Source organism: Schistocerca cancellata, chromosome 7 (genome assembly GCF_023864275.1).
Source record: "Schistocerca cancellata isolate TAMUIC-IGC-003103 chromosome 7, iqSchCanc2.1, whole genome shotgun sequence".
Taxonomy (NCBI): domain Eukaryota; kingdom Metazoa; phylum Arthropoda; class Insecta; order Orthoptera; family Acrididae; genus Schistocerca; species Schistocerca cancellata.
The window spans coordinates 340,196,765-340,223,071 of NC_064632.1; the positions used below are offsets into that span (position 1 = coordinate 340,196,765).

General features: G+C 39.3%; 1 protein-coding gene across 1 annotated transcript in view; it reads left to right on the top strand.

Moving 5' to 3' along the window:
• Positions 1-26,307, top strand: part of LOC126091843 (uncharacterized) — a 443,987-nt gene that overhangs the window by 89,083 nt on the left and 328,597 nt on the right. The window contains exons 6-8 of the mRNA XM_049907099.1: positions 6,832-6,977; positions 16,266-16,487; positions 16,635-16,831. Coding sequence (XP_049763056.1) covers positions 6,832-6,977; positions 16,266-16,487; positions 16,635-16,831 — 565 coding nt within the window. The remainder of the gene's footprint in view (positions 1-6,831; positions 6,978-16,265; positions 16,488-16,634; positions 16,832-26,307) is intronic.

The following is a 26,307-nucleotide window of genomic DNA, read 5'->3' on the forward strand; positions in this document are numbered from 1 at the left end:
AAATAAGCAATCAATTCAATTATCACTTCACTGTTCTCCAATTAACAACTTTCAGTCTTTAAATGCATGTATCACTCAGATGAGTAAGGTGAATATGTAGATTTATGTGAGAAGAACGTGGTACTGATGTGTAAAACTGTAGAAGCAAATACCACACTAGCTATGGACCTTGCATTTCCCATGCACAAAGAGTGTATGTCCTCCTGAGGGTGCAAGTTATTTCATTACAACAACCAAAGGGTTATTATATTGGCTAGTACTCCTTTCAATAATCTCCACTTTTGCATCTTCTGCAACTCTCTCTGCACAATCTGTCTTTTACATATAGGAACTGAATATGGTTTTATAAAGAAAGGCTGGTGTTCTTAAAGCCTTAACTCCCATGCATAGTTCTTAACTGTACCTGGTTTCTCACTAAATATATCTTTATAGGATCTCAACACTTCTTCCATTTCTGGCTTCTCATCTCCAGTAAGCTTGTCTGCTTCTTTTACCTTATCAGTAACAAGTTGATCAAAATCCCTACCATTACTTGACAAAACATCATAAACTATATAGAATCTTTCTACTTCAATGTCAAAACCATATATTTTATTATCACATGTGTAACCAGTTCTTAAGTGTAACCTAGTATAACCAGAAAAATGTGTATTGATGTTAGAAAAATTTACTCTGAACTTTACCCAGTCAAACGTTACATTGTTCTTCAACATTCAATCCATGTCTAGCAATATCTCCTCATTCAGATCACTGACCACCTAGCATCTATGCTCAAAAACTGCATTGTCAACATGATATGTGATTAAAGCTTGTTTGTGTACATCTTTACTAAACTTATCTGTAGCACATTTAATCCTAATTCCTGTTACAGGAAATTCAGTGTACTCAGAACTCTGCTTAACTCTATCCCAGAACTTTTCAGAAATGATAGAAATTGCACTACCTGTGTCAATCAAACAATAATCATGCCAATCACCAACTGTGATGTTGATCTACCATATAAATCATGCTGTTTGTTAATATTAGTTTTTGGGCAAAGTGGTACCTGTGTGCTTGTGTCGTGAATAACTTCTAATGCTTGATTGGACTTAGAAATTGGACTTGAATAGGTGTACTCATTAGTGTTGCAAGTAAAATTTGGCTGACAATGATCAATAAACTGTCTGTCTGAACTGAAATCTGACTCATCCTAACCAATATCCCTGAAATGTTCAATAATCCTCTTATTTATCTCACAATGCTATGTTCTAATGTCCTGGCATTCAAACAAAATATCACTAACATCGACTGGAACAAGTTGACTCTCCTGAGTTTCATCACGATCATGATCAATTACTTCAAAATAAACCATACCATCCAGCTCTTTTAAGTTAACTGTATCGGCTTCAGCTTCAACCACAAAATCATTAGTGTTGACACCACTCACCTGGATGTCACAAATATCTACCACTGCTGACTCAGGATAAGCCTCCCTCTCCTTGTCAAAATTATCCCAAAAGTTACTTGCTCAGGGCACATTAAAATACCAATACCAAAGTATTCACTATCAATGTCTATGTCTTCCGCAGAACATCCAGAGTTAAACAATATTTCTAAAACACTTTCTTCAAGTACATAAAGAGCCACAATTCAATTTTTATCACTACACATTTGTTTGATTATAACTTCCCAACATCTACTTTCAAAATTAGTTGCTTTGACAGGATAGTCACACACTGTCATCATCACACTCCTCTTGATTTGAATTTGTTATTGCCTGGCCATGAAAGTTATTTACCTCCTTCACCTGACACGCCCCAAGTGAAGGTATTAAAAGCTATTCTGTTTCTACCTACTTCTGGGTATCACCTTTACCGATGTGGGGTGGTATTCAGGGAAATATATGGGTAATCTGTTTTCTACATTCACAACAAGCCACAAGTATTCTCATATTTGTGTTCTGACTCTTACCATTACCATTCCTATTATTATTATTACTATTATTATACATATTATATTTCCTTCTGAGACCATTCTGTCTATTTTCTGGTTGTGTTGGCATGATTCCCCATCATAATTGTTGTTTCTGTTGTAATGTGAGTTCTTAACTCTGTCCTTTTCCTCAAAAGCTTTGTCAGTTTTATCAACGTGGTTTAAAAAATTCTGTAATGAATCATTGGGGCCACAAACAAGGCCCCAATGAGCTCTCATTGGTAGATGTCTTTTCAATGCATCAATAAGAATAAGATCTTCAAAAGGTTTTTGCAGGTGAGCAAGCTTACATAACTGTTTCTCACAAAATTCTTGCATCAACCTGATCTGTTCCTACTACTGTTCAAAAATGCTGTTTTGATGCCTGCCTGTTTACTTTCAGACCAGAATTTATTCAAGAACGTCTGTTTGAATTCATTATATGTTATTTTTGGCTTTAATCAAACAATGGAAAATCCAGGATGGAATGTAAAAATATTACGAAAAGGAAAGTTGTTACTCACCATACAGAGGAGACCCTGGGTCGCAGATAGGCACAACAAAAAGACTGTCACAAATAAAGCTTTCACCCATTAAAGTCTCTGTCAACAATAGACAACAGACACACCCACACACTCTCACACAAATGCACCTCACACACACAACTGCAGTCTCAGGCAACCGAAACCACATTGCGAGCAGCAACACCAGTGCATGATGGGAGTTGCTACTGGATGGGGTAAGGAGAGGGGGAGGGATAGTATGATGGGGTTGGCAGACAGTGAAGTGCTGCATGTTAGACAGAGGGCAGGAGAGAGATGGAAGGAGGGGGGGGAGTAGTGGAAAAGGAGAGAAGTAAAAAGACTGGGTGTGATGGTGGAATGACGGCTGTGTATTGGTGGATTGGGAATGGGGAATGGTCTGGATGGGTGAGGATAGTGACTAACAAAGGTTGAGGCCAGTAGGGTTATGGGAACATAGGATGTATTGCGAGAAACGTTCCCACCTGCACAATTTAGAAAAGCTGGTGTTGGTGTGAAGAATCCATGTGGTACAGGGTGTGAAGCAATCACTGAAATGAAGGGTGTCGTGTTTGGTAGCATGTTCAGTAACTTGTTTCTCTGCCACAGTTTGTCGGTGGCCATTCATGCAGACAAACAGCTTGTTGGTTGTCATGCCCACATAGAATGCAGAACAGTGGTTGCAGCTCAGCTTGTTGATCGCATGACTGGTTTCACAGTAGCCCTGCCTTTGATGGGATGGGTGATGTTAGTGACTGGACAGGATTAGGTGGTGGTCAGAGGATGTATGGAACTGGTCTTGTACCTAGGTCTATCACAGTGGGAGAAGCAATGAGCTAAGGGCTTGGGAGCAGGTGCTGTGTAAGGATGGACGAGTATATTGTGAAGGTTCGGTGGACAGTGGAATACCAGTGTGGTAGGGGTGGGAACGATAGTGGGCAGGACATTTCTCAATTCAGGGCATGATGAGAAGTAGTTGAAACCCTGGCAGAGAATGTAATTCAGTTGCTACAGTCCTGGGTGGTATTGAGTTATGAGGGAAATATTCCTCTGTAGATGGACAGTGGGACTTCTGGAGGTAGTGGGAGACTGGAAAGATATGGCTCGGGAGATTTGTTTTTGTACATGGTTGAGAGGATAATTATGCTCTGTGAAGGCTCAGTGAGACCTTTGGTATATTTTGAGAGGGACAACTCATCACCGCAGATGCGACAACCACAGGTGGCTAGGCTGTACGGAAGGGACTTCTTGGAATGGAACGGGTGGCAGCTGTCGAGGTATTGCTGGTGTTTAGTAGGTTTGATATCGACGGGGGTATCAATGTAGTCACCTTTGAGGTGGAGGTCAACATCTAGGAAGGTGGCTTCTTGGGCTGAGTGGGACTAGGTGAAGCAAATGGGGTGAAGTTGTCAAGGTTCTGGAGGTACGTGGATAGGGTGTCCTCACCCCCAATCCAGATAGCAAAACATCATCAATGAATCTGAACCCGGTGAGGGATTTAGGATTCTGGGTTTTTAGGAAGGATTCCTCTAGATGACCCCTGAATAGGTTGGCTAGGATGGTGCCATGCGGGTGCCCATAGCCATACCCTGGATTGTAGGTAATGCCTTCAAAGGAGAAGTAATTGTGGGTGAGAACATAGTTGGTCATGGTGACTAGGAAGGAGGTTGTTGGTTTGGAATCCATCAGGCATTGGGAAAGGTAGTGTTCAATAGCGGTAAGGCCATGGGCGTTAAGAATGTTAGTGTAAAAGGAGGTGGCATCAATACTGACGAGTAGGGCACCATGTGGTAAAGTGACAGGAACTGTGGAGAGTCAGTGGAGGAAATGGTTGGTATCTTTTATATAGGAGGGTAGGTTCCAGGTAATAGGTTGAAGGTGTTGGTCTACAAGAGCAGAGATTCTCTCATTGGGGCACAGTAACTGGCCACAATGGGGCATCGTGGGTGGTTAGGTTTATGAACTTTAGGAAGCACGTGGAAGGTAGGAGTGCGGTCAGTGGGTGAGTAGAGAGATGGACTCTGGAGAGAGGTTCTGGGATAGGCCTAAGGATTTGATTAGCGACTGGAGATCCTGCTGGCTATCTGGATGGGGTCACTATGGCAAGATTTCTAGGTGGGTGAATGTGACATTTCCAAAAGAACAGACACCACATGGAATCTGTAGCTGAGCAGGCTGCAGTGGGGCTGATTCATGTCATCAGCACTCAGGCAGGTGAAGAAGCACAGCATCAGAGCTCAGTTTGGGGAGGCAGGCAACTATGCCGACCACTGCAGTAGCCGACCATGTTGGCTGGCACAGACATGCTGCTCAATGCAGGAAACACACAAGCACACAGTGATGAACCAAGAACCTCAGCATAGGCAGAAGCAAGAGTGACCTGCAGTGGTAAAGTGTGCCTGCACAAGGCAAGCCAACAGAAGCAAAGTGTGCCCACACAAGACAAGTAGAGGCTTGGCAGCTAGTCAGGTCCAAGTAGGAACTGTGGTCCCCCAACAAGGCATATTGCAGTCAAATGATGTCAGTCAGCATGTGGCCACCAGGTGAAAGGTTCTAGTTGAGCTCCTGGGGACATCTGGACTCATGAGCTCATACTCTATATGTAGTGGAAGTGGCATCTGGTATAGCAGACTGGTGACCCACTCCAGGTTGATGGCTGGCACGGAATACCTCTTGTAGCTGACTGCAGGCAGACAGATACTGCATAACTGTAACACATGGAGAGGACATCATTCTGCATCACATAGGCCACAGTAGAACACCATGTGAGGCTTGGTCGTGTGGTCATCAGGTCATCAGTACTCTAGTCTGGCTTCCATATTTTTGCTGTGTTGATGGTGTTGCAGCTATGGCTGCAATGTCAGTGGTTGACTGTGTCATAACTTATACCAATGTTTGACCCAGCAGTGATGCTCACTGCATCAGGACACCCTGCATGTAGTTTCATTTGAAAGAATACCTTTCCAGCTCCTGTCTGCCTCACTTCTCTAACGCTTCTTGTGTCATCAGTAGTGATGTTTTCTGTCAACCCTGCCATGGGTTTCAGACACCAAGAAAAGAGGCCTAGTCATGCAGTAGGTCACAGGCAACAATAACAAAATGGTGGTATCTTCTTGCTGCTGGTAGCTGCTCGTTAAATGTGGTGTAATGATGATCCACTGCCAACAAATTCTATGAAGCCATCTTGCACCAGTAACTGCTCATTCAACATGAAACATAAAAACTAAACATTCTGTAATTATTTCTCAAAATTTAATGAGTGAAACTTGTTTAGTATGTTATATAAAGAAATATTTACCTTCAGTTGCTCAGGAAGCAAAAACTCTGTCACACTAGAACATAACATCTATTTTTCAATGAAATCACCATGGTAACTGCAACATTTGTGTTAAATGGTTTGTCAGCACTCCTATCCCTCCTGAAAAATGTTTTTGCTGTTTATCTATCAAGCCATCATAGTGTTGTGCTATATGCAAGGTCTTTGAGGAATAGTAAATATTTTAGGTGGTAGTAGTATAGATTAATTCAAATGAAACATTCTATATAATGTGTCCAGCTTTTATTCGTTACAAAGGTACAGTTGGTTACAGAGATAAGTTTGTATTTCTCGTTTTGGCACTCTAGTTGTTATGGGCATATTTATCAGTTGTTATTTTTGTTTTGAAGGTCAAGTTGTGAAGTTGTTTCAGTTTACATAACTGAGCACAACCTACCCAGCAACACCCTTAAAACTGTTCAGACTGTTTTTGACCACCTTGTGTATTATACTTTATCGTAACATTATCAGTCTGACAAACAGGGTCCAGTTTTGTTTATTGAAGATGTGGTTAGGAGGCTTGAATAGCATCCTCCATTATTGTTCTAACTGTTCTCCACTTAAACTCAGCTCTATTTTGTGGAATATTAAAGATGTTAAGAGTAAACCTTTGCTTATTATGATGTAATAGACATTTTCAATTCTTTCAGTAGTGATATGACATACATGCTGGGTTGTATACCTAAGTAAGTGTTGCACCAGTTGTTAAACTTGTTACTTAATGCAATTACTATTATAAAAATGTAGAAGTAATACTATCCAGTAACAATTAAAAAAAGCTAGTGACTGATGTGACTGAGAACCAGTATTGTTTATAGCTTCTTCTTTCCTTACTTATTAACTAAAACTAACAGTCTCAACTGTGACCTACATACACAACATGGTTATCTTTGCAGTAAAACTGTATAGGAGATTTTCACTGATTGTTGATGAATCTAATGGTGAAACAACACTTTCACAACATACCTGTGGTGCAAGCTCAAAGTGTGTGTGTGTCTGTGTTTTCTACAGAAATTCATATACAATTTTTTTTCTGTTTTACAGATTGCACATATATCCTGTCTGTGTGGCCACCTGTTGTTGACCTGCTTTTGGACAGGGATGTGAAATTGCAATTGATTGGTGCTGGACTATCACACTCAGTACTGCCAGATATTAGCTGCAGTGTTTCAAGCAATGTAAATGACCAGGTAATCTCATTGTTATAAGACCTTGACCTTTTTGGGAAGTAGCATCAAATGATATTTTGCTTTATATGGTTGTTATGTAATTTTTATGTATTGTGAGCTGAAAAATAGTGCACAAACGAAATTGCTGTAGAACATGGAAATAAAGATTCTTCCACCATTCTTGTATAAAAAAATTCTTGGTCTACTCACTGAAGCAGTCTTATTGGTAATGAGATGAAACATACTTCTGTGCCACAGATGCAGAATTTGTCACTGATGACTGTTGTACATCTATTTCAGTACAGGAGATATTGATTGATTTTAAATAATTATAAAAATAGACAAATTACATACATGTGTTTAATTCCATAGGATGTTCCATAGTTACCATTACACACTTATACAGACTGTAAAGGAGACTTAGAACATAAAGTGTTACACATCAGCTTAGTTTCAGAAATTGTTGTTTTCCAAATTACAAGGAAAACTAAATTGACTCACATTTCTAACCTTGCCACTAATACTGATGTTTCTTAGGGAATTGAATACAAAAAGTACTCAGTATAATGATCACTACCTTTGCTCAACAAATCATACTCTGCAGTATGTTCTGATCCACCCAATCAAAAATATCCAGTAACAGTGAATCATTTTTTGCTGCCTTCATAATCTGTGTAGTTAGGTCTTCTTCTGACTGTACTGGGCTCTAGCAAGCAAGACAATTCATGTATCTGCATAAGCTTGTTGCTCCTGTTTGAGACCATATGGTTGAATTGTTGGAAAGTCAGGAGGAGGGATTTTAAGTTTGAGGTGCACCATGTGCTCGGCCACAGAGATTGACATATTTCATTTCTTTATACTTCTACGTGTGGGGATACAGAAGAAGTGTAGTTTATGAGTCCCCCTTACAGACAGAGGGTCCACATTTATCAGTGAGACACCAGAGTGGCTGACTCCCATGCGTGAGACCTGGGTTTGATTCCTAGTACTGTCACCAAACTGGAACAGGATACACGAGCCTCATGATGCCAACTAAGGAGCTACTTGGCAGAGTGATCATACCACCAGGTTTGCTAAACAGATATCAGCCAGGAGTGTGGTGTAGTGATACCCACCCCTCCATACTGCATCCAAAGGATGTCATTGGCAGAGGATGATGTGGCAGTCAGTAGGTCCAAATTGGCCTATCTGTGACCAGAACACCAACTGGCCCATCTGTGATCATAGCTGTTGAGATTATCGTTATGGATATGCTTATACAGCCAGAGGAAGATATCATTGCAGGAGTTATGGATGTGGGAACAATTAGGAAGTAAATTTAACATCAAGTAGCATATATATTTATTTGCACAGAATGTACACTGATTAATCAGAATATTATGATGACTGTTGATATAAACACATCTGGATGATAGAAGTGTCACCTTCTGAGGAATGACTGGTAGCCATACATATGCATGATGCATTAGTATCAGCGAGCATCTGTTCATGTGAAGAATGGGGAAGGCATGCAATGTATCTGAGTTTGAGCAAGGACAGATTGTAATGGCCCAGAGGCTTGGTATGAGCATTTTGGAAACTGCACAACTTGTTGGGTGTTTGAGGAGTGCTGTGGTGAGTGTCTTCAACATGCAGCAAAACCAAGGTGAAACCACATCCAATGTAATATGCAGCCACAACACATTACAGACGTCAGACACCGTAGGCTTGCAGAGTGGTAAAACAGGACAGGCCGCAAGCTGTGGGAGAAGTAACATCAGACTCTAATGCTGGCCAGCATGCAAGTGTGCTCCAAACATACCTAACAACGGGCCTCCACATCCAACGACCCATGCATATTCCAGTGTCAACATCACAACATTGGCAACTACAACTGAAGTGGACATGTGACCATTGGCAGTGGGTACTGATTCAGTGGCATATTGTTGCATGGTTTGCTGAATTCCAATACCTTCTTCATCATGCAGATTGGAGGACACAAATACATTGTCTTCCAGGGGAAGAGCTCCACGACACCTTCAGTGCGGGATAGAGACAAGCTGGCAGCAGCTCCATTATGCTATGGGGAATGTTTGTGTGGGCATCCATGGGTCTAATGGAGCTCATGCAAAGCACCATGACAGCCAATGAGTGTCATACACTGGTTGCAGGCCATGTACACCCCTTCATAACAATCATGTTTCATGACAGCATTGGCATTTTTCTCAAAGATAATGTTCCATGTCATAAGACCAGGACTGTGACGGAGTGGTTTGAAGAACACAGTGACTAGTTACAATTGATTTGCTGGTCCCCCAACTCACCATATCTGAACCCAAGTGAACACATCTGGGATGTGATTGAAAGTGGCATTAGAGTTCATCACCCCGTCCCTGGAACTTATGGGAATTGGGTGAAGTGTGTGCAAATGTGGTGCCTACTCCCTCCAGTGATGTAGCAAGGTGTCATTACTTCTGTGCCATGATGCGTCACAGCTGTTACTAGTGCCAAAGGTGTACATACTGGCTGTTAGGCAGGTGGTCATAATGTTCTGGCTGATCAGTGTATATATAGCATGGAAATTACATAACAACTTTACTTACAAAGCAGAGATACAATACAACTCTGACACATCATTAAGGGATTACTCAGACCCTCTTCACCCAGGCCCACATATAGAGGTAGGACCAGCTGGACAGGCGTGTTGAGGTATCCTCCTTCGGGAATTACAAGGCTGGCTGTGTATGGGACTCCATTTCTACCTTCTTTCATCTCCTACACTCTTGCTGCCTTCCACATGTAGCATGTGAGAACTTTTTGCAAAAGGATGATGTCACCGTCTCAGAGCCTCCTCCATTTAGGCATTTGACTTTGTGAAAGTTACACAAGTGCATGAGATTCTCCTTCCTCCATCTCTTTCAGAAATCTTCTGTTGTTTTCTGACAGAGTTTGAACTCTGTTATAATCAGTGGCTCAGCCACTGTTGGCAGTGTTGTAAATCCCCTCCTGAGGAAGTGTGCTGGGGTGTGCATTTCATCTTTAATTTGAGAGATTGGCTCAAGTTCAAGGTGACTTCAGTATCTGTAGTCCTTCATTGTCCATACTGGACCATCCAAGTACTTTTGGAAACATCTTTCGTTTGAGCTGACCATTGTCTTCCAGAAATTTTCCCACCAAGCCACACCTGGAGCTATAAACTTCCAAGTCATACCTTTTTGAGTGATGTATTGTTGGGTCTTACCAGCAGAGATAGTTGTTCACAGTTCTATTATCTCTTTGTTGGCTGCATGGAATATTATATCACTGTCACTGTAGATGGTGTGTGGAATGTTGTGCCTGCTTTGTAGTGCCAACATTGTGGTCCAGATGTAGTTGAACAGCTCTAGTCACAGGACAGATAAACAGTAAAATATAGCATTTAATTGTGGTAGTTCCTTTTTTGGCATAAAAATGCTCTGTAAAACTAAAGTCAGTGACTTGGAAGGGTCTCTGCAGTTTTACCCAGTTGGGTGGTAGTGGAGCTTCTATTTCTTGACCAGTGGCACTGCTCACTATTTTATATGGAAAGCAGTGATGAATACCCTTCTTTATGGCATGATAGATATGTTGTGTGCCATGCATGTAACTTTTCTGGCAAGGTGCCAGTGATCGTTTGATCGAGTGCTGTTTTCTGATTTTGACCTGTGGATTTGCTGTGATTGATATAGAAGCTTGCACAGATTGAGCAGGGTCAAATTATATATACACTTGGAGACAGTGCAGAGGGCCATTGTATTGTGTTGGGCAGGATGAGCACTGCTGATATTGGCTGAGCAAAGTTGTAAGGAGGTGCAGATACTGGAATAGGTGGTTGTGATGCTGTGGCCATTTGAAATTGCTCAGACTGTGGCTGAACATTAATTTGCAAAACATGTTACAGACTGTACATTATGGAAAGCTCCCAGCATAAGGTCATTAATCAGGTTTTGATATTTCTCTCGCTGAGGCACTTGCGTTGTGTTGTGTTGTGTTGGTTTGGCTGTGAGTTAGACTGAGTGCATTTAGACTGTTAGCCATCCCTGTTAAATTACCATAAGCATACTGAACTTTATAAAATACAGTTTGAATTAATGTTCTGGCAGGTTGCATGAGCTGTAATCCTATCCAATGAGCATTCGGATTTGTATTTTGTAATTATTGTGATACATAAATTTCCCGTTAACTGGAGAGAGTAGTTAACACTTCAAATTGTCTTCTGGTAATGATACTTAAAAACCACGTGGGCTGAGTTCTGTCAGTGGCAGTTCACACATAGCTCTCTTCCACATGTGCATTTGGATTTGCATATTGTGCTATTGAAATTTAATGTTCTGTCTCATTCTGATGTAGGCAGATTGTATGCCAGTCATAGTTTCTATATTATAGTGTGTAATGGCACATGGGTCATGCTATTGAATGTGGCTACCTGGATTATGTATATCAGTCAAAGGTCTTGGTACAGATCATGGTCAAACAAGTTAGCAGGTTAAAGAGTTGTTAAGTTCCTGTATTTGAAACAAAACTTAGGTGTTAGACAATTTGGTGTTAAATTGTTCCTTTTGATTTTACAAATGTGTACCATTGTACTTTGGATAGTTTGGTAATTGATGTCAAAATCAAAAGTGATCCAGGAATTCCATTTAAACACAGAGGAGAGAACAATTAAATGGAAAGAATATATTGAAGGACTTTACTGGGTGGCGGTTGGAGGGGGGGGGGGAGAAACTGTCTACTGACATTATACAGAAAGCAGTGGGTTTTGGTTTGGAAGATATATTACATTTAGAGTTATCAAATATGCCAGTAAGCAAAGACAACATTCCTTAGTAATTTCTACAATCATTGGGGGAAGTGGTAACCAAATGACTATTGAAGTTACTTTTTAGAGACTCTGAGACTGGAGACAAACCACTGTATTTTTGGAAGAATATCATCTACACAATTTCAAAGATAGCTAAGATAGATTAACACACTCAGTATAGTGGATCATACATCCTAGTAGCTGACAGGAACAATATACAAAAGAAAGGAAAATATAATTTAGGATCTCCTGTTGAAGCTGCTGCTGGTAGCAGTCATGTGTGCATGAGGTGTGCCTGCTTGTGTGAATGTATGTGTGGGAAGACTTTGGCTGAAAGCTGACTGTGTAATAGTCTTTTTGTTGTGCCTGCCTCCACCTCAACATTTCATCTTTACAGTGATTAGCAATTTATTTTTTTCATAGTATTGTTAATATCTCTACCTAGATGCTCCATTGTTTGAAAAATAACTAATGAAATATGTAAATGTTTGTCAGTTACAATATAATTTCTTGTATTTCATAATTGTTCTGCAAGTTCATTCCAAAATTAGTAATAATATTTTATAGGTATTACATGTTCATATTTCTGTGTTTATTGTTTTTCTGTTAATTTATTTATCGTTCTTAAAAGTTTGATCAAAAGTTTATGAAACAATGTGTATACTTTATTTACAGGCAACTATTGTCTACATCTACATCTATACTCTGTGAACCAACATGATGTGCATGGCAGATAGTATATCCCATTGTACACATTATTAAGGTTTCTTCCTGTTCTATTCACGTATGGAATGCAGGAAGAATGATTGTTTGAATACCTCTGTACATGTAGTAATTATTCTAATCTTATCATCATGATCCCCACGTGACCGATACCTAGGGGGTTGTGGTACATTCCTTAAGTAATCATTTAAGGCCAGTTCTTGAAACTTTGTTAATAGACTTTCTCAAGCTAGTTTATGCCTATCTTCAAGAGTCTTCCTGTTCCTTCAGTATCTCTGCCACACTCTCTCATGGGTTAATCAAACCTGCGACCATTCATGCTGCCCTTCTCTGTATATGTTCCTATCTGGCAGGGGTCCCACACACTTGAGCACTATTCTGGAATCGGTCGCATGAGTGATTTGCAAACAATCTCCTTTGTAGATTGATTGCACTTCCCCATTATTCTACCAATAAACCAAAGTCTACCACCTCCTTTACCCACTACTGAATCTATATGATCATTCCATTTCATATCCCTACAAAATGTTACACCCAGGTATTTATATGAGTTGACAGTGATTCATTGATAGTATTATAATCGTATGATACTCCATTCTTTCTTTTGTGAAGTGCAGAATTTTACATTTCTGAACATTTAGAGCAAGTTGCAAATCTCTCCTCCATGTTGAAATCTTATTAAAATCTGACTGAATATTTATGCACCTTCTTTCAGGTAGCACATCATTATAGATAACTGCATCATCTTCAAAAATGCTGATTTTAATATTAATATTGTCTGCAAAGTCATTAATATACAACATACACAACAAGGGTCCTGGGACACACCTGAAGCTATTTTTACATCTGACAATGACTCTCCATCCAAGTTAACATGTTGTGTCCTCCCTACCAAAAAGTCCTCAGGCGAGTCACAAGTTCCACTTGATACCCCATATGACGGTATTTTTGACAATAATTGTAGGTGTGGTACTGATTCAAATGATTTTCAGAAATACAGCATCTACCTGTTTGCCTTCCTACAAAGCTCATGTGAGAAAAGTGCGAGTTCAGTTTCACACAATCGATGTTTTCAAAATCCATGCTGGTTGGCATTGAGGAGGTCATTCTCTTCAAAATACTTCATTATGTTTGACCTCAGAATATGTGCAAAGATTCTACAACAAATTGATGTCAAGGCTATTGGACAGTAGTTTTGTGGATCACTTCTACTGTCTTGTAGACAGGTATGACCTGTGCCTTTTTCCATGAACTAGGAGAGGTTTTTTGTTCGAGGATCTACAATAGATTATAGTTAGAAGAGGGGCTAACCCAGCTGCAAATTCAGTATAGATTCTGATGGGTATTCCATCAGGGCCTGGAACTTTGTTCAGTTTTATGGATTTCAGCTGTTTCTCAACACCACTGACACTAATACTCATTTTATTCATCTTTTCGTTGGTACAAGGACTAAATTAGGGTAATTCTCCTTGGTTTTCCTATGTAAAGGAACATTTAAAAACAGAGCAAGCATTTCAGCTTTTGCTTCACTACACTCAATTTCAGTTCCTGCCTCATTCACGCTTGTCTCATTCGCTAGGGACTGGACACTAACTTTGGTGCCACTAACAACCTTTACACATGACCAGAATTTCTTTGGGCTATGTGAAAGATCACATGGCAATATTCTGCTGCAGTAGTCACTAAATGCATCACACATTGCTCTCTTGACTTTCAAATGCATTTCATTTGGCTTCCCACTATCTGTAACCCAATGCTTTGTTTTACACCTAATGTGCAGTAATCTCTGTTTCTTTAGAAGTATCTTTACAGTGACTGTATACCATCGAGGTTCCCTCCCATCATGAACTGTTCTACTGGGTACATATCTATGCAGTGCATGGTTAACTATTCTTTTAAGCTTGAGCCACAGTTCCTCTACATGCTTCTACCCTCTGCTGATAGTTTCAAGTTCCTCATTGGAATATGATGCTACTGATTTTTTATCTGATTTACTAAACAAAATATATGTACAGTATGTGATCAAAAGTATCTGGACACCCCCCAGAACATATATTTTTCATATTAGGTGCATTGTGCTGCCACTTGCTGACAGGCACTCCACATCAGCAAACCTCAGTCATCATCAGACATAGTGAGAGAGCAGAATTGGGTGCTCTGCAGAACTCACGGACTTGGAAATGTGGTCAGGTGATTGGGTGTCACATGTGTCATATGTCTGTATGTGAGATTTTCAAACTCCTAAACATCACTAGGTCCACTGTTTCCAATGTGATAGTGAAGTGGAAATGTGAAGGGACACGTACAGCAAAATAGAGTACTGGCCGACCTCGTCTGTTGACTGACAGAGACCACCGACAGTTGAAGAGAATTGTAATGTGTAATAGGCCGACATCTATCCAGACCATCACACAGGAATTCCAAACTGCATCAGGGTGCACTGCAAGTACTATGACAGTTAGGCAGGAGGTGAGAAAACTTGGATTTCATGGTGCAGTCGCTGCTCATAAGCCACACATCACATCGGTAAATGCCAAACAATGCCTCACTTCGTGCAAGGAGCATAAACATTGGATGATTGAACAGTGGAAAAATGTTGTGCAGAGTGACAAATCATGGTGCACAATGTGGCAATCCAATGGCAGTGTGTGGGTATGACGAATGCCCGGTGAACATCATCTGCCAGCGTGTGTAGTCCCAACAGTAAAATTCGGAGGTGGTGGTATTATGGTGTGGTCATGTTTTTTCACCCGTTGTTGTTTTGCATGGCAGTATCACAACACAGACCTACATTGATGTTTTAAGCACCTTCTTGCGTCCCACTGTTGAAGAGCAATTCAGGGGTGGTGATTGCATCTTTCAACACGATCCACAGCCTGTGGCGGAGTGTTTACACAATAATAACACCCCTGTAATGGACTGGCCTGCAGAGAGTCCTGACCTGAATTTTATAGAACACCTTTGGGATGTTTTGGAATGCCAACTTCATGCCAGGCCTCACTGACCATCATCGATATGGGCTGCCATTCCCCAAGAAACTTTCTAGCACCTGATTGCGAGAGTGGAAGCATATATATATTTCAGAGAAGGCATTTAGTAAAGTTTCACAGGATGTCTTTATCATGCCCACCATTAACAAAAATTTAAATTTATTAGTGGGATGTAAAATGTTGTAAAAACTGCTATTGTCTCAAAACATGTACAAAATATACAGATAACACTTCATTGTAGCTGAAGATGGTGAAATGAAACATGTTTTGTTAATAATTTAATGTAAATACCAAAAAATACACTCAGTATCATCTTGTTTAACTAATCTGGGATCATATTCTCCAACATTATGTAACTTTAGAGCTGTTATATGTTTAGATCATGATATGTACACCTTTAATGGATGCTGTTATAAGCATTGTATGTTTCATGGCATTATTATTAACAACTTTTTGTTGAGAAATAGACTAGTAAGTCCTACAACTTTAACTTGTTTACACAGTGCGAGGAGTGTTTGCTATGCAGTTAATTGTAATGTTTCATGTTGTAATTATGTATTATAAACATACTGAAATCTTCAGACAGAGTGTAGATAATGAATTTGGACATATGTGAAAGAGGTATTTGTGTCACATTAGTATGTTTTGTTGAATTTAACAACCAAATAACATTTTTTTTCCAGTTTTAATGGAATAAGCCTATGAGTACAAATATGTATTCCCTTCTAATTCTTCAAGGCTATTAATGTATATTGTACAGTGCTGCTATACACCTTAACATTAACTGTATTATTACAGGTTAAATTACCAGTAGTGTTACAAGAAGTGGAGGAGGATGTGATTGAGCTGGAGGTGGATGCTCGTGTTGCTGTTCCGGGTCTATACAGTATTAAGTGTGAATCTAATGGAATTCCTGGAAATTTAGTCAATGGTTCTGCTGAACTTCTTGTTGCTGATAGTAGCAGTCTGGGTATTGAGAAAGTTGAACCCACAACTGTTATGATTGGAGAGAGCTTTAAGGCAAGCAGAAAAATAAATTAAATATGAAAGCCTCTATGTTAGATAAAACTAATCTGTTTGTGCCATTGGTTTTAGCAATCCCTCAGTCATGGCAGGGTATTTGCTGTCAGCATGTGTCATTTTTTGTATTTAATTGATTGATTGCAGATGGTAATGACACTGGCATCATCCCCATTAAGTTCTGTGTTTTGCTTTGCGTCCGAACCTGGTCGTCCACAACCACACATTTTCTTTGCTGATATTGATGGACTGGTTGTAACTTGTGGTTCCTTTGTTGCTTGGAGAGCAACTATTCTTACAGTTGGACTGGCATATACTGTTGATGCTGCAGAAGAAATACCAGGGTAGGCACATACTCTTCATTTATGTTGTTTATGCACTTCATATGTGTGCATGACTTTCCTCTGAGTTCTGTGATTCTTTCTGTCTTTATAGAGAGTCATATTCAGGAAGCTCTGCCATTGTTGTTGTTTTCTCTTTCACCTTTTGTTAATAATGCTGGTAGCTTTCAGTACTTCTTTCTATGCTTTATTTATGTGTGTATTGGTTGTTTAGAGAAAGCATGTGAGTAGCAGCTAATTAATGCTGTTATAACAAAGAATACTTCTTCTTCCTTCCCCTAATTCTCTTCCCACCTCCTTCCCCCCCCCCCCCCCCCCTCTCTCTCTCTCTCTCTCTCTGTGTGTGTGTGTGTGTGTGTGTGTGTGTGTGTGTGAGAGAGAGAGAGAGAGAGAGAGAGAGAGAGAGAGAGAGAGAGAGAGAGAGAACTCCAGTAATTAAGGAGACACCCAGGATACATGTGTGCAAAACTTAAGAATGAAAATACCCTTCACGTGATATGTCACCACCAAGTAACACAGCTGAGTGAAACTTGGGCCATACATAGAAAGAACAGTTATAGTGTAGTAGACAACAGAAAGACATACATAATGAGATGAACTGAAATGGCACTTTTATTCAAAGACAATAATTACATTGCAGTCATCATGATTTATAATGGTCTCCTGGACATTACAAAAGGCAGGATGTGGTCTTAATAAGGTGGATGATCAGCACGGATGGCAATGCATGCTCTGCAATGTGCTGCCACACTGGTCATATGTTTGGTAAGGAGTTCTTGTGGTATGCTATTCCATCCCTCCAGAAGTTGTCGAAATTGGTGGTCCAGATATTATTTTGTGGAAAGGCAAAATGTTGCCTGTGAATACTGCCCTCCAAATATATGAACACAATACACTCATTGGTCAACATTATTGTGACTCTGCATTCCTTCCCCATGTGCTTCTTTTCAGTGTATTTGGCTTGGTCTTCGTTTTTATGGATGACAATTCACAACCACATCAAACTGCACAGATGGAGGAGCTCCTGGAACAAAAGGGTATTTGGTGAGTGGATAGTCCTGCCCTTTACCCTGACACAGATCCCATTCACTGAATATTTTGTAATTCTTAGAGGTACTCAACCTGTGCAGTTCAATACAGTCATTTATTGCCATCTATAAAAATGAAGTCAAGACTGCATGAACTACTGAAAAGACACACATGGGGAAGGAATACAGTGTGTTAATGAGTTACTGCATTCAAGGATTTGGAGGTTGGTACACCCATGCAATATTATACCCCCCTCCCACTTCATAACACCTGAGCCACTAAAACAATCATGTTCGACAATGTTTCTGGCTGCATTGCATACCCTCACATGGCCAGAGTTGGGAACATGTAATGCAACTAGGAAGATTCACATGGGGAAGGAGTACTGCATCACAATAATACTTATCAGTGACTGTACTGTGTTCAACATTTTGGAGATCTGCACTCCCCTGCATCATTATGTCGCCCTACACCTTAATCCTGGACCACCAGTATGATTACATTCGACAGTACCCTGGGGTGCATTACATACCCTCTTATGTTGAGACATGGGGACCTGTAATGCACTCAGGAACATTGCAAAATTGTTTTGGTGGTCCAGATATTATTTTGTGGAAAGGTAAAATGTTGCCTGTGAATACTGCCCTCCAAATATATGAACACAATACACTCGTTGGTCAACATTATTGTGACTATGCATTCCTTCCCCATGTGCTTCTTTTCAGTGTATTTGGCTTGGTCTTCGTTTTTATGGATGACAATTCACAACCACATCAAACTGCACAGATGGAGGAGCTCCTGGAACAAAAGAGTATTTGGTGAGTGGATAGTCCTGCCCTTTACCCTGACACAGATCGCACTGATCATGTGTAGGATGCTTTGGGGAAACGTATTGCAGCATGTCCACATGCACCAATGACCATCCAGCATCTAATGATTCATTTTGGCAAGTAAACAGTCTGGATTTGGATCAAAGGACCTTGTCAAGTTTAGGACAAACAGTGCTGTGAAAGATATCTCAAATTCCAGAACATGCTATTAGTGCCTGTTAACACAATATTCCACACTTGTGTCAAACCCGCAAGCTCAATGTAATTCAGTATCCACTAACCACATACAGCCAGAAACCACTCTTCCTCACAACATGGTACTGTACAGGCCTATTAGAACAATAAACTGGAACCAAATAAGAACTTACAAAAAGTGATGTGTTAACATACAGTCATTAACCAATAATCCCATAAGCATTAAACCAATTGTTTCAGCTCCTTAATTAATCTCATGCTGATCAAGACCTTGATTTCACTGCACCTCTCCTCTCAGCAGTGCTAATGTGTGGTCAAGGTACAACACAAACTTTACAGTGGGACTTATTTACCAAAACATGTTGTGCATAAAACAAATTAAAAGAAAAATAATTATAACTGATAGCATGAAATATTTTAATATGTAAGAAAATGAAAATACTACTTTTTCCTGAATGCATGTTGTGTGCACCAGTTGTACATCTACATCTACGTGTACATCTACAATGTGTGTTTTATTATTCACTATGACACTAACGTATCGCATTACTTCATAGATGTTACATAGTGAACAGCACTGCAGATTGCAATAAGTATTGGATAAAAAATATGAAAGGTAATGTGTAAGATGCTATTTACACAGTACACTACCACTGTGTCAACTGGTTTCTGAATTTCTGAGTTTAGCAGTCACTTATTTCAGAAATCCAAGGTGCTAAACCAGTTATTACAATCTAATACATGCCTGACAAAAGTGGTATCCATATGCATAAAAAATGAGTATTCTAAATGTATACCTGGTGTGGGCTTTGTGTTTATCTTGGCTACAATAATGTGTTCACTATGCTGTTCATAGTAGCTTACACATGCTCCTATTTTTTTATTCATTATGAAACCTACTCCTGCATTATCCCTATCTGATTTTGTATTTATAACCCTGTATTCACCTGACCAGAAGTCTTGTTCCTCCTGCCACCGAACTTCACTAATTCCCACTATATCTAAATTTAAGCTATCCATTTCCCTTTTAAAACAATGGAAAATCAGGATGGAATGTAACAATATTGTGAGAAGGAAAGTTGCTACTCAACATATAGCAGAGATGCTGAGTCAAAGATAGGTGCAACCTATCTGCTACTTAGTATCTCCACTATACTGTGAGTAGCAACTTCCCTTCTCATAATATTCTTACATTTCCCTTTTTAAATTTTCTAACCTACTACCTGATTAAGGGATCTGACATTCCACACTCTGATCAGTAGAATGCCAGTTTTGTTTCTCCTGATAATTTTGAAATATTTGCTTGCCCATTTTTTTTAATTCATATATGGTACACAAGATACTAAATTGAGAATCAGTTTACATGGTGGTATTACAACTCACAAATATAAATCATTTAGTTTTTTTGTAACAAATAGGATCAATATAATGTATTGTCATCATGGACAATTTAGTTTTGAGTTAAAAAGTTACCAGTACACTGGTGAACATCTCTTTTTTACTTTTGCTGTTTCTAGTGCTTTGAGAAAAACACCATTTGATAATGATCGGTGACAGATATCTAACAAAGGAGGAAATATGTACATTGCTGATATTTTTATCATATAATCTGGGATATCATTGGGACCAGCCAAATATCTACTCTTCAGTGAATTAATTGGATTTAGAAGTTCACTTGAGTCTGCTGGACTGAGAACATGTGTAGGTTGTCCATTTCAGTACTTGAAAGTTTTTGAATGTTGTATTGGGTGGATTCCCAAAATTTTCCTTTACTAATTTATCATCAACAATTGTATAATAAGGATTGAAATTGATTGCAACTGCTCTAGGATCAGTCAATTTTTTCCATCCTGCGATAACAAAATATTTTTATGAATCATCTTCTTCTCTGAAAGTTCTGCCACACCTTTCTCCATGGACATAGTTTTATTGGATGATTCCATTCCTTTATTTTCTTTATTTTTTGCCTCTTTTATGACTTGTCGCGAAGCTAATTTGGGTTTTTTGATATAACTTTAAAACTCTGTGTCCTTCTACAAGAGATCCTAATAACAGAAGTAATCCAGTTTTTGAATCTGCCTACACTTCTGGAAATCCTTGGGGAAAAAACCTATCTGCATCTACATCTACACTCTGCAACTCTGCAAACCACTGGAGGGGGGCGGGGGGGGGGGGGAGGGGAATAGTGCATGGGAGAGGTTACATCCCACAGTGCAAGTGCAAAGAATGACTGTTTGAATGCCTCTGTGCATCCAGTAATTATTCTAACCTTATCCTCATGATCCCTATGTGACTGATATGTAGTAGATTGCCACATATCCCTAGATTAATCATTTAAAGCCAGTTCCTGAAACCTCGTTAATGGGCTTCCTTGGGATAGTTAATAACAGTCTTCAAGAGTCTTCCAGTTCAGTTTCTTTGGTATCTCTGTGACGCTCCCCCACGGATTAAACAAACCTGTTACCATTCATGCTGCGCTGCAGTCCGGAACCGCGGGACTGCTATGGTCGCAGGTTCGAATCCTGCCTTGGGCATGGGTGTGTGTGATGTCCTTAGTTTGGTTAGGTTTAAGTAGTTCTAAGTTCTAGGGGACTTATGACCTAAGCTGTTGAGTCCCATAGTGCTCAGAGCCATTTGAACCATTCATGCTGCCTTTCTGCATTTACACTCGATATCCCCTGTCAGTCCTATGTAGTATGGGTCCCACACACTTGAGCAGTATTCTAGAACCAATCACATGAATGATTTGTAAGCAATCTCTTTTGTAGATTGATTTCAGTTCCCCACCATTCTACCAATGAACCAAAGTCTACCACTCGCTTTACCCATGACTGAAGCTATGTGATCATTCCTTTTCATATTCCTACAAAGTGTTAAACCCTGGTATTTGTATGAGCTGGCCAATTCCAGCAGTGACTCATTATAGTCATAGGATACTATGTTTTTTTGTTTTGTGATACACAAAATTTTACATTTCTGAACAATTAGAGCAAGTTGCCAATCTCTGCACCACATTGAAATCATATCAAGATCTAACTGAATATTTATGCAGCTTCTCTCAGATAGTACTTCATTACAGATAACTACAACATCTTCAAAAAGGCTAATTTTACTATTAATATTGTCTGCAAAGTCATTAATGTACAACATGAACAGCAAGGGTCCCAACACACTTCCCTGGGGCCCACCCCAAGTTACTTCTACATCCATCCAAGATAACATGTTCTGTCCTCCCTACCAAAAAGTCCTCAGCTGAGTCACAAATTTCACTTGATACCCCACATGATTGTATTTTGGCAATAAGCTTAGTGTGGTACTGAGTCAAATGATTTTCAGAAATCAAGAAATACTGCATCTGTCTGTTTGCATTGATCCAAACCTTTGAGTACGTCATGAGAGAAAAGTGTGAGTTGTGTTTCAAATGATTGATGTTTCCAAAATTCTTTCTGGTTGACATTGAGGAGGTCATTCTGTTCAAAGTACCTCATTATGTTTGACCTCAGAATGTGTTCTAAGATTCTATAACAAGTTGATGTCAAAGATATTGGACAATAGTTTTGTGGATCACTTCTACTATCCTTCTTGTATACAAGTATGACCTGTGCCTTTTTCGAAGAACTGAGCACAGTTTTTTGTTTGAGGGATCTATGATAGATAATAGTTAAAGAGCTGCAAATTCAGTATATAATCTGACAGGGATTCCATCAGGACCTGGAGCTTTGTTCAATTTTAATGATTTCAGATGTTTCTCAACACCATTGACACTAATACTTATTTCATTCATCTATTCTGTGGTACGAGGATTAAACTGGAGCAGTTCTCCTGGGTTTTCTTTTGTGAAACAACATTTTGAAACAGAGTTAAGCATTTCAGCTTTTGCTTTGCTACCCTCAATTTCAGTTCCTGTCTCATTCGCTAGGGACTGAACACTAACTTTAGTGCCATTAACAACCTTTACATATCACCAGAATTTCTTTGGGTTCTGTGAAAGATCACATGACAATATTCTGCTACGTCAGTCACTAAAGGTATCATGCATTGCTCTCTTGACTTTCAAATGCATTTCATTCAGAATCTCTCAATCTATAGCCCCATGCTTTGTTTTACACCTACTATGCAGTAATCTCTGTTTCTTTAGAAGTTTTGTTACAGTAACTCTATACCGTGGAGGTTCCCTCTCATTATGAACTGTTCTACTAGGTACATATCTATGCAGTGCAAGTTTGAATTTCCTCATTGAGATATGACTCTACTGATCTCTTTAAAAAAGAGAGAGAGAGAGGGAGAGAGAGAGAGAGAGAGAGAAGAAGAAGAAGAAGAAAGAAAGAAAGAAAGAAAGAAGGCCCTAAGCTAGAACTTCTTAAGCCTAACCAGCCTAAGGACATCTCACACATCCATACCCGCGACATGATTCAAACCTGCGACCATAGCAGCCGTTTGGTTTCAGACTGAAGCACCTAGAACTGCTGGGCCACAATGGCCAGCCAATCTTTTACTTACTTTACTGAACATATATATCTTTCTGCTTATTTTAGTTATACTTTGGTAATCATTGTTGCCACAACCACATCATGGTCACTTATACCAGTTTCAATGTGGACATCCGCAAAGAGGTCAGATCCATTTGTTGCTATTAGATTCAGTATATTTCCATTATTAGTGGTGTTTCCAACTATTTGTTTCAGGTACTTTCCAGAGAACTCATTTAGTTAAGTTTCACAGGATGTCTTATCAGGGGAACTTATGTACATGTGAACTGAGGTTTTCTCTAAAGTTTTCAGTTATATCAGGAGATGAGTCTGGTAGGTGATGGAAGTACACAGTTATCATTTTATGCCCACCCCTAATACTGAGACTTCCCCAAATGATCTCACATGCAGCATCAATTTCTAACTCAGTGGATTTGAATTTCCTGTCTACTGTGACAAATACTCCACTTCCATTTCTCATTTGTCCATCCTTTTGATGTACACTTAAATTTCTCCCAAACATCTCACTGCTATCAATTACAGGTTCATCCAGCTATAGGTTTAGTTACTATATAAAAAGTCATGCCGGAAAATGCACAAAAATTTTCCATTTTTGCATTGGCAATAGGAATATCATAGATAATTTTGCCCTCAATTGTTTGCTAATTAGATACTGGAGATGTTCAATTTTTTAAATAAATGTAACCTCTTTTATTGAAAACATTTCACACACTGGCTGAAATGTAAGTTACAGGTATGGTGTAATCTAAGTCGAGGGAGCTCTGTGGACATGACATTAAAGTAATATGATCCCACTGTATGATATCATTTACTAGCTGAGCTGTATAGGAATGCACATTGTCATTGATGAGGAGAGTTACAATGGCACTTGAATATGGCAGAACAGTAGGTTAAATGATCTCATTTCTCTACTTTTGGATAATCAGATTATCATTAAAAATTATATGTGATGATCCATATACACTCTATTCCTGATTTCTCATCCCATTGCCAGTTTGGCACTATTATGTTGGAATATTCCATGTGCAAATGTTCTCTCTCAGAATAAAAATATTGGTTATCAGACTCAACACTAGACCATATCTCACCAGAGGGCAGTATGTTGCATCATTTGCTGTAATAGGATCCATGTTTTTAACTGGATTTGTATGATTGAATTACTGTTTGCTCAGTTTTGGGATCCTTAAGATATAATCAGCAGAAGTAAGAAGTCTTTTTGCAATTCCTGTACACATTCCAGGCCATGCTGACTTTCCTAAAGGAACACATTTATGTTAGATACTGAAGGAAGTAGTATCCACTGGCAAAAAAATTTTTTGGTTAGTGTTGACTGAATGAACACTTCATTTTCTTTTTCAGAATGAGTCAATATTTACAGCAACAAATCCCATATTTGAATATGTGTACAGGAATAACAGAGTTAGAATTCCAAGCCACCTGAATAATGGACTACACAAAGTTCAGGAACTGACACAGCCAATCTGCCCCGACCTGATTTTCTGGGGTAAGAATATTCTTGGCAAATGCATAGAGTTGTCCAAAAATATGATGCTATAGTAGATATTAGAGTGGAAGTAAGCAAAGTAAACAAGTCATCATGTTTCATTGTCACAGACAGTGGAGATTTTTAGGGAGTGGAGATTATTCTCATAGTGAACATAGCACCATTTAGTTTCTGTTTCTATCCGCAGCTTGTAGTCTAGTGACAAGCATTGCTGCCTCTGGATCATGGGGTCCTGTCTTCAATTCCTGGCAGGATTTGAAATTTTCTCTGCCTGGGGACTAGGTGTTTGTGTTGTCCCCAATATTTCATCATCATCATTCGTGACATTGGCTACATTGGGTTGGATAAAAAAATTGGACCATGTAAAAATTGGGACTTTGTACGTGCACTGATGAATGTGCAGTTGAGCACTCCACAAACCAAACGTCATCATCAGTTTCTGTTTCTGCACACGATGTTGAAAGTGATACTAGCAAGAAATCTTTTCATCTGCCCTTAGTCCTAAGAATTTAAAATAGTCAATTTCACTGACTCTTTGACCACCTCAGGACAATAAAAATTCTGTTTTTCAGGAATTCCATGCCAGAAACTGTACACATTATATTTTCATTGCAGTTAAGTGTTATTCCATTGTGTGAAAGCCACATGCTGATGTTACTGATTACTCTCTCAGCTTGATCATTTGCATTACATTCTACACCTTTTGCGATAATGCTTGTGGTGGCTGCAAAGAGAAAATTCACTGTGTTCTTTCTTATGCAGTCTTCACTGCATACTTTCTAGTAACTTGCCACTGCTGTTTGCTTTTTCTCCTTTTTGGCATTATAGTAATTACTTCTTTTACTGTCCTTGTACCCTCTCTCTGGTTTTTCTTCTCTCTCTTTTTCTACTTTCCTCCAAGTCTTAAATGCATTTTTCTTTCCAATTTTCATTTCTCTTCCTTCTTATTCCATCTTTACTTCTTACCCTGCTCATATCATCATCTCTGAGCTGATGCTGGCTCAGCACATATTTTTGATCTACCCTCTGTGATTCTTTTCTCTTTGTGTATGTCCCTTTTGTGTCCTCACAACAGTTGGATGACTCTCTACTTGGATGTTTAGAGACCTACCAGTGCATTCATGCCTTCCCCGATGAGTATCTCCTACCTCACTGTGGAAGGATCGTGAATGTTCTGAAAATCAGAAATAGTTTTGTAACTGCTTCTGTCAACAGCATGTGGGAATTGGCCCCCCTGAATGTAAGTTCTCACCATCCAGTTTGGCACATAGTTACTGCACAGTTTTCTCAATTTCATTTCTCTTTCAATACAACATTTATGTTATATTGCATTAATTTTAGTTCATAACAGTGTATCAAAACATAAAATGTTGATGTTGCATAATGTGTTAGTAAAGGAAACTATATAAGACTTATTCTGTTATCAGTTTA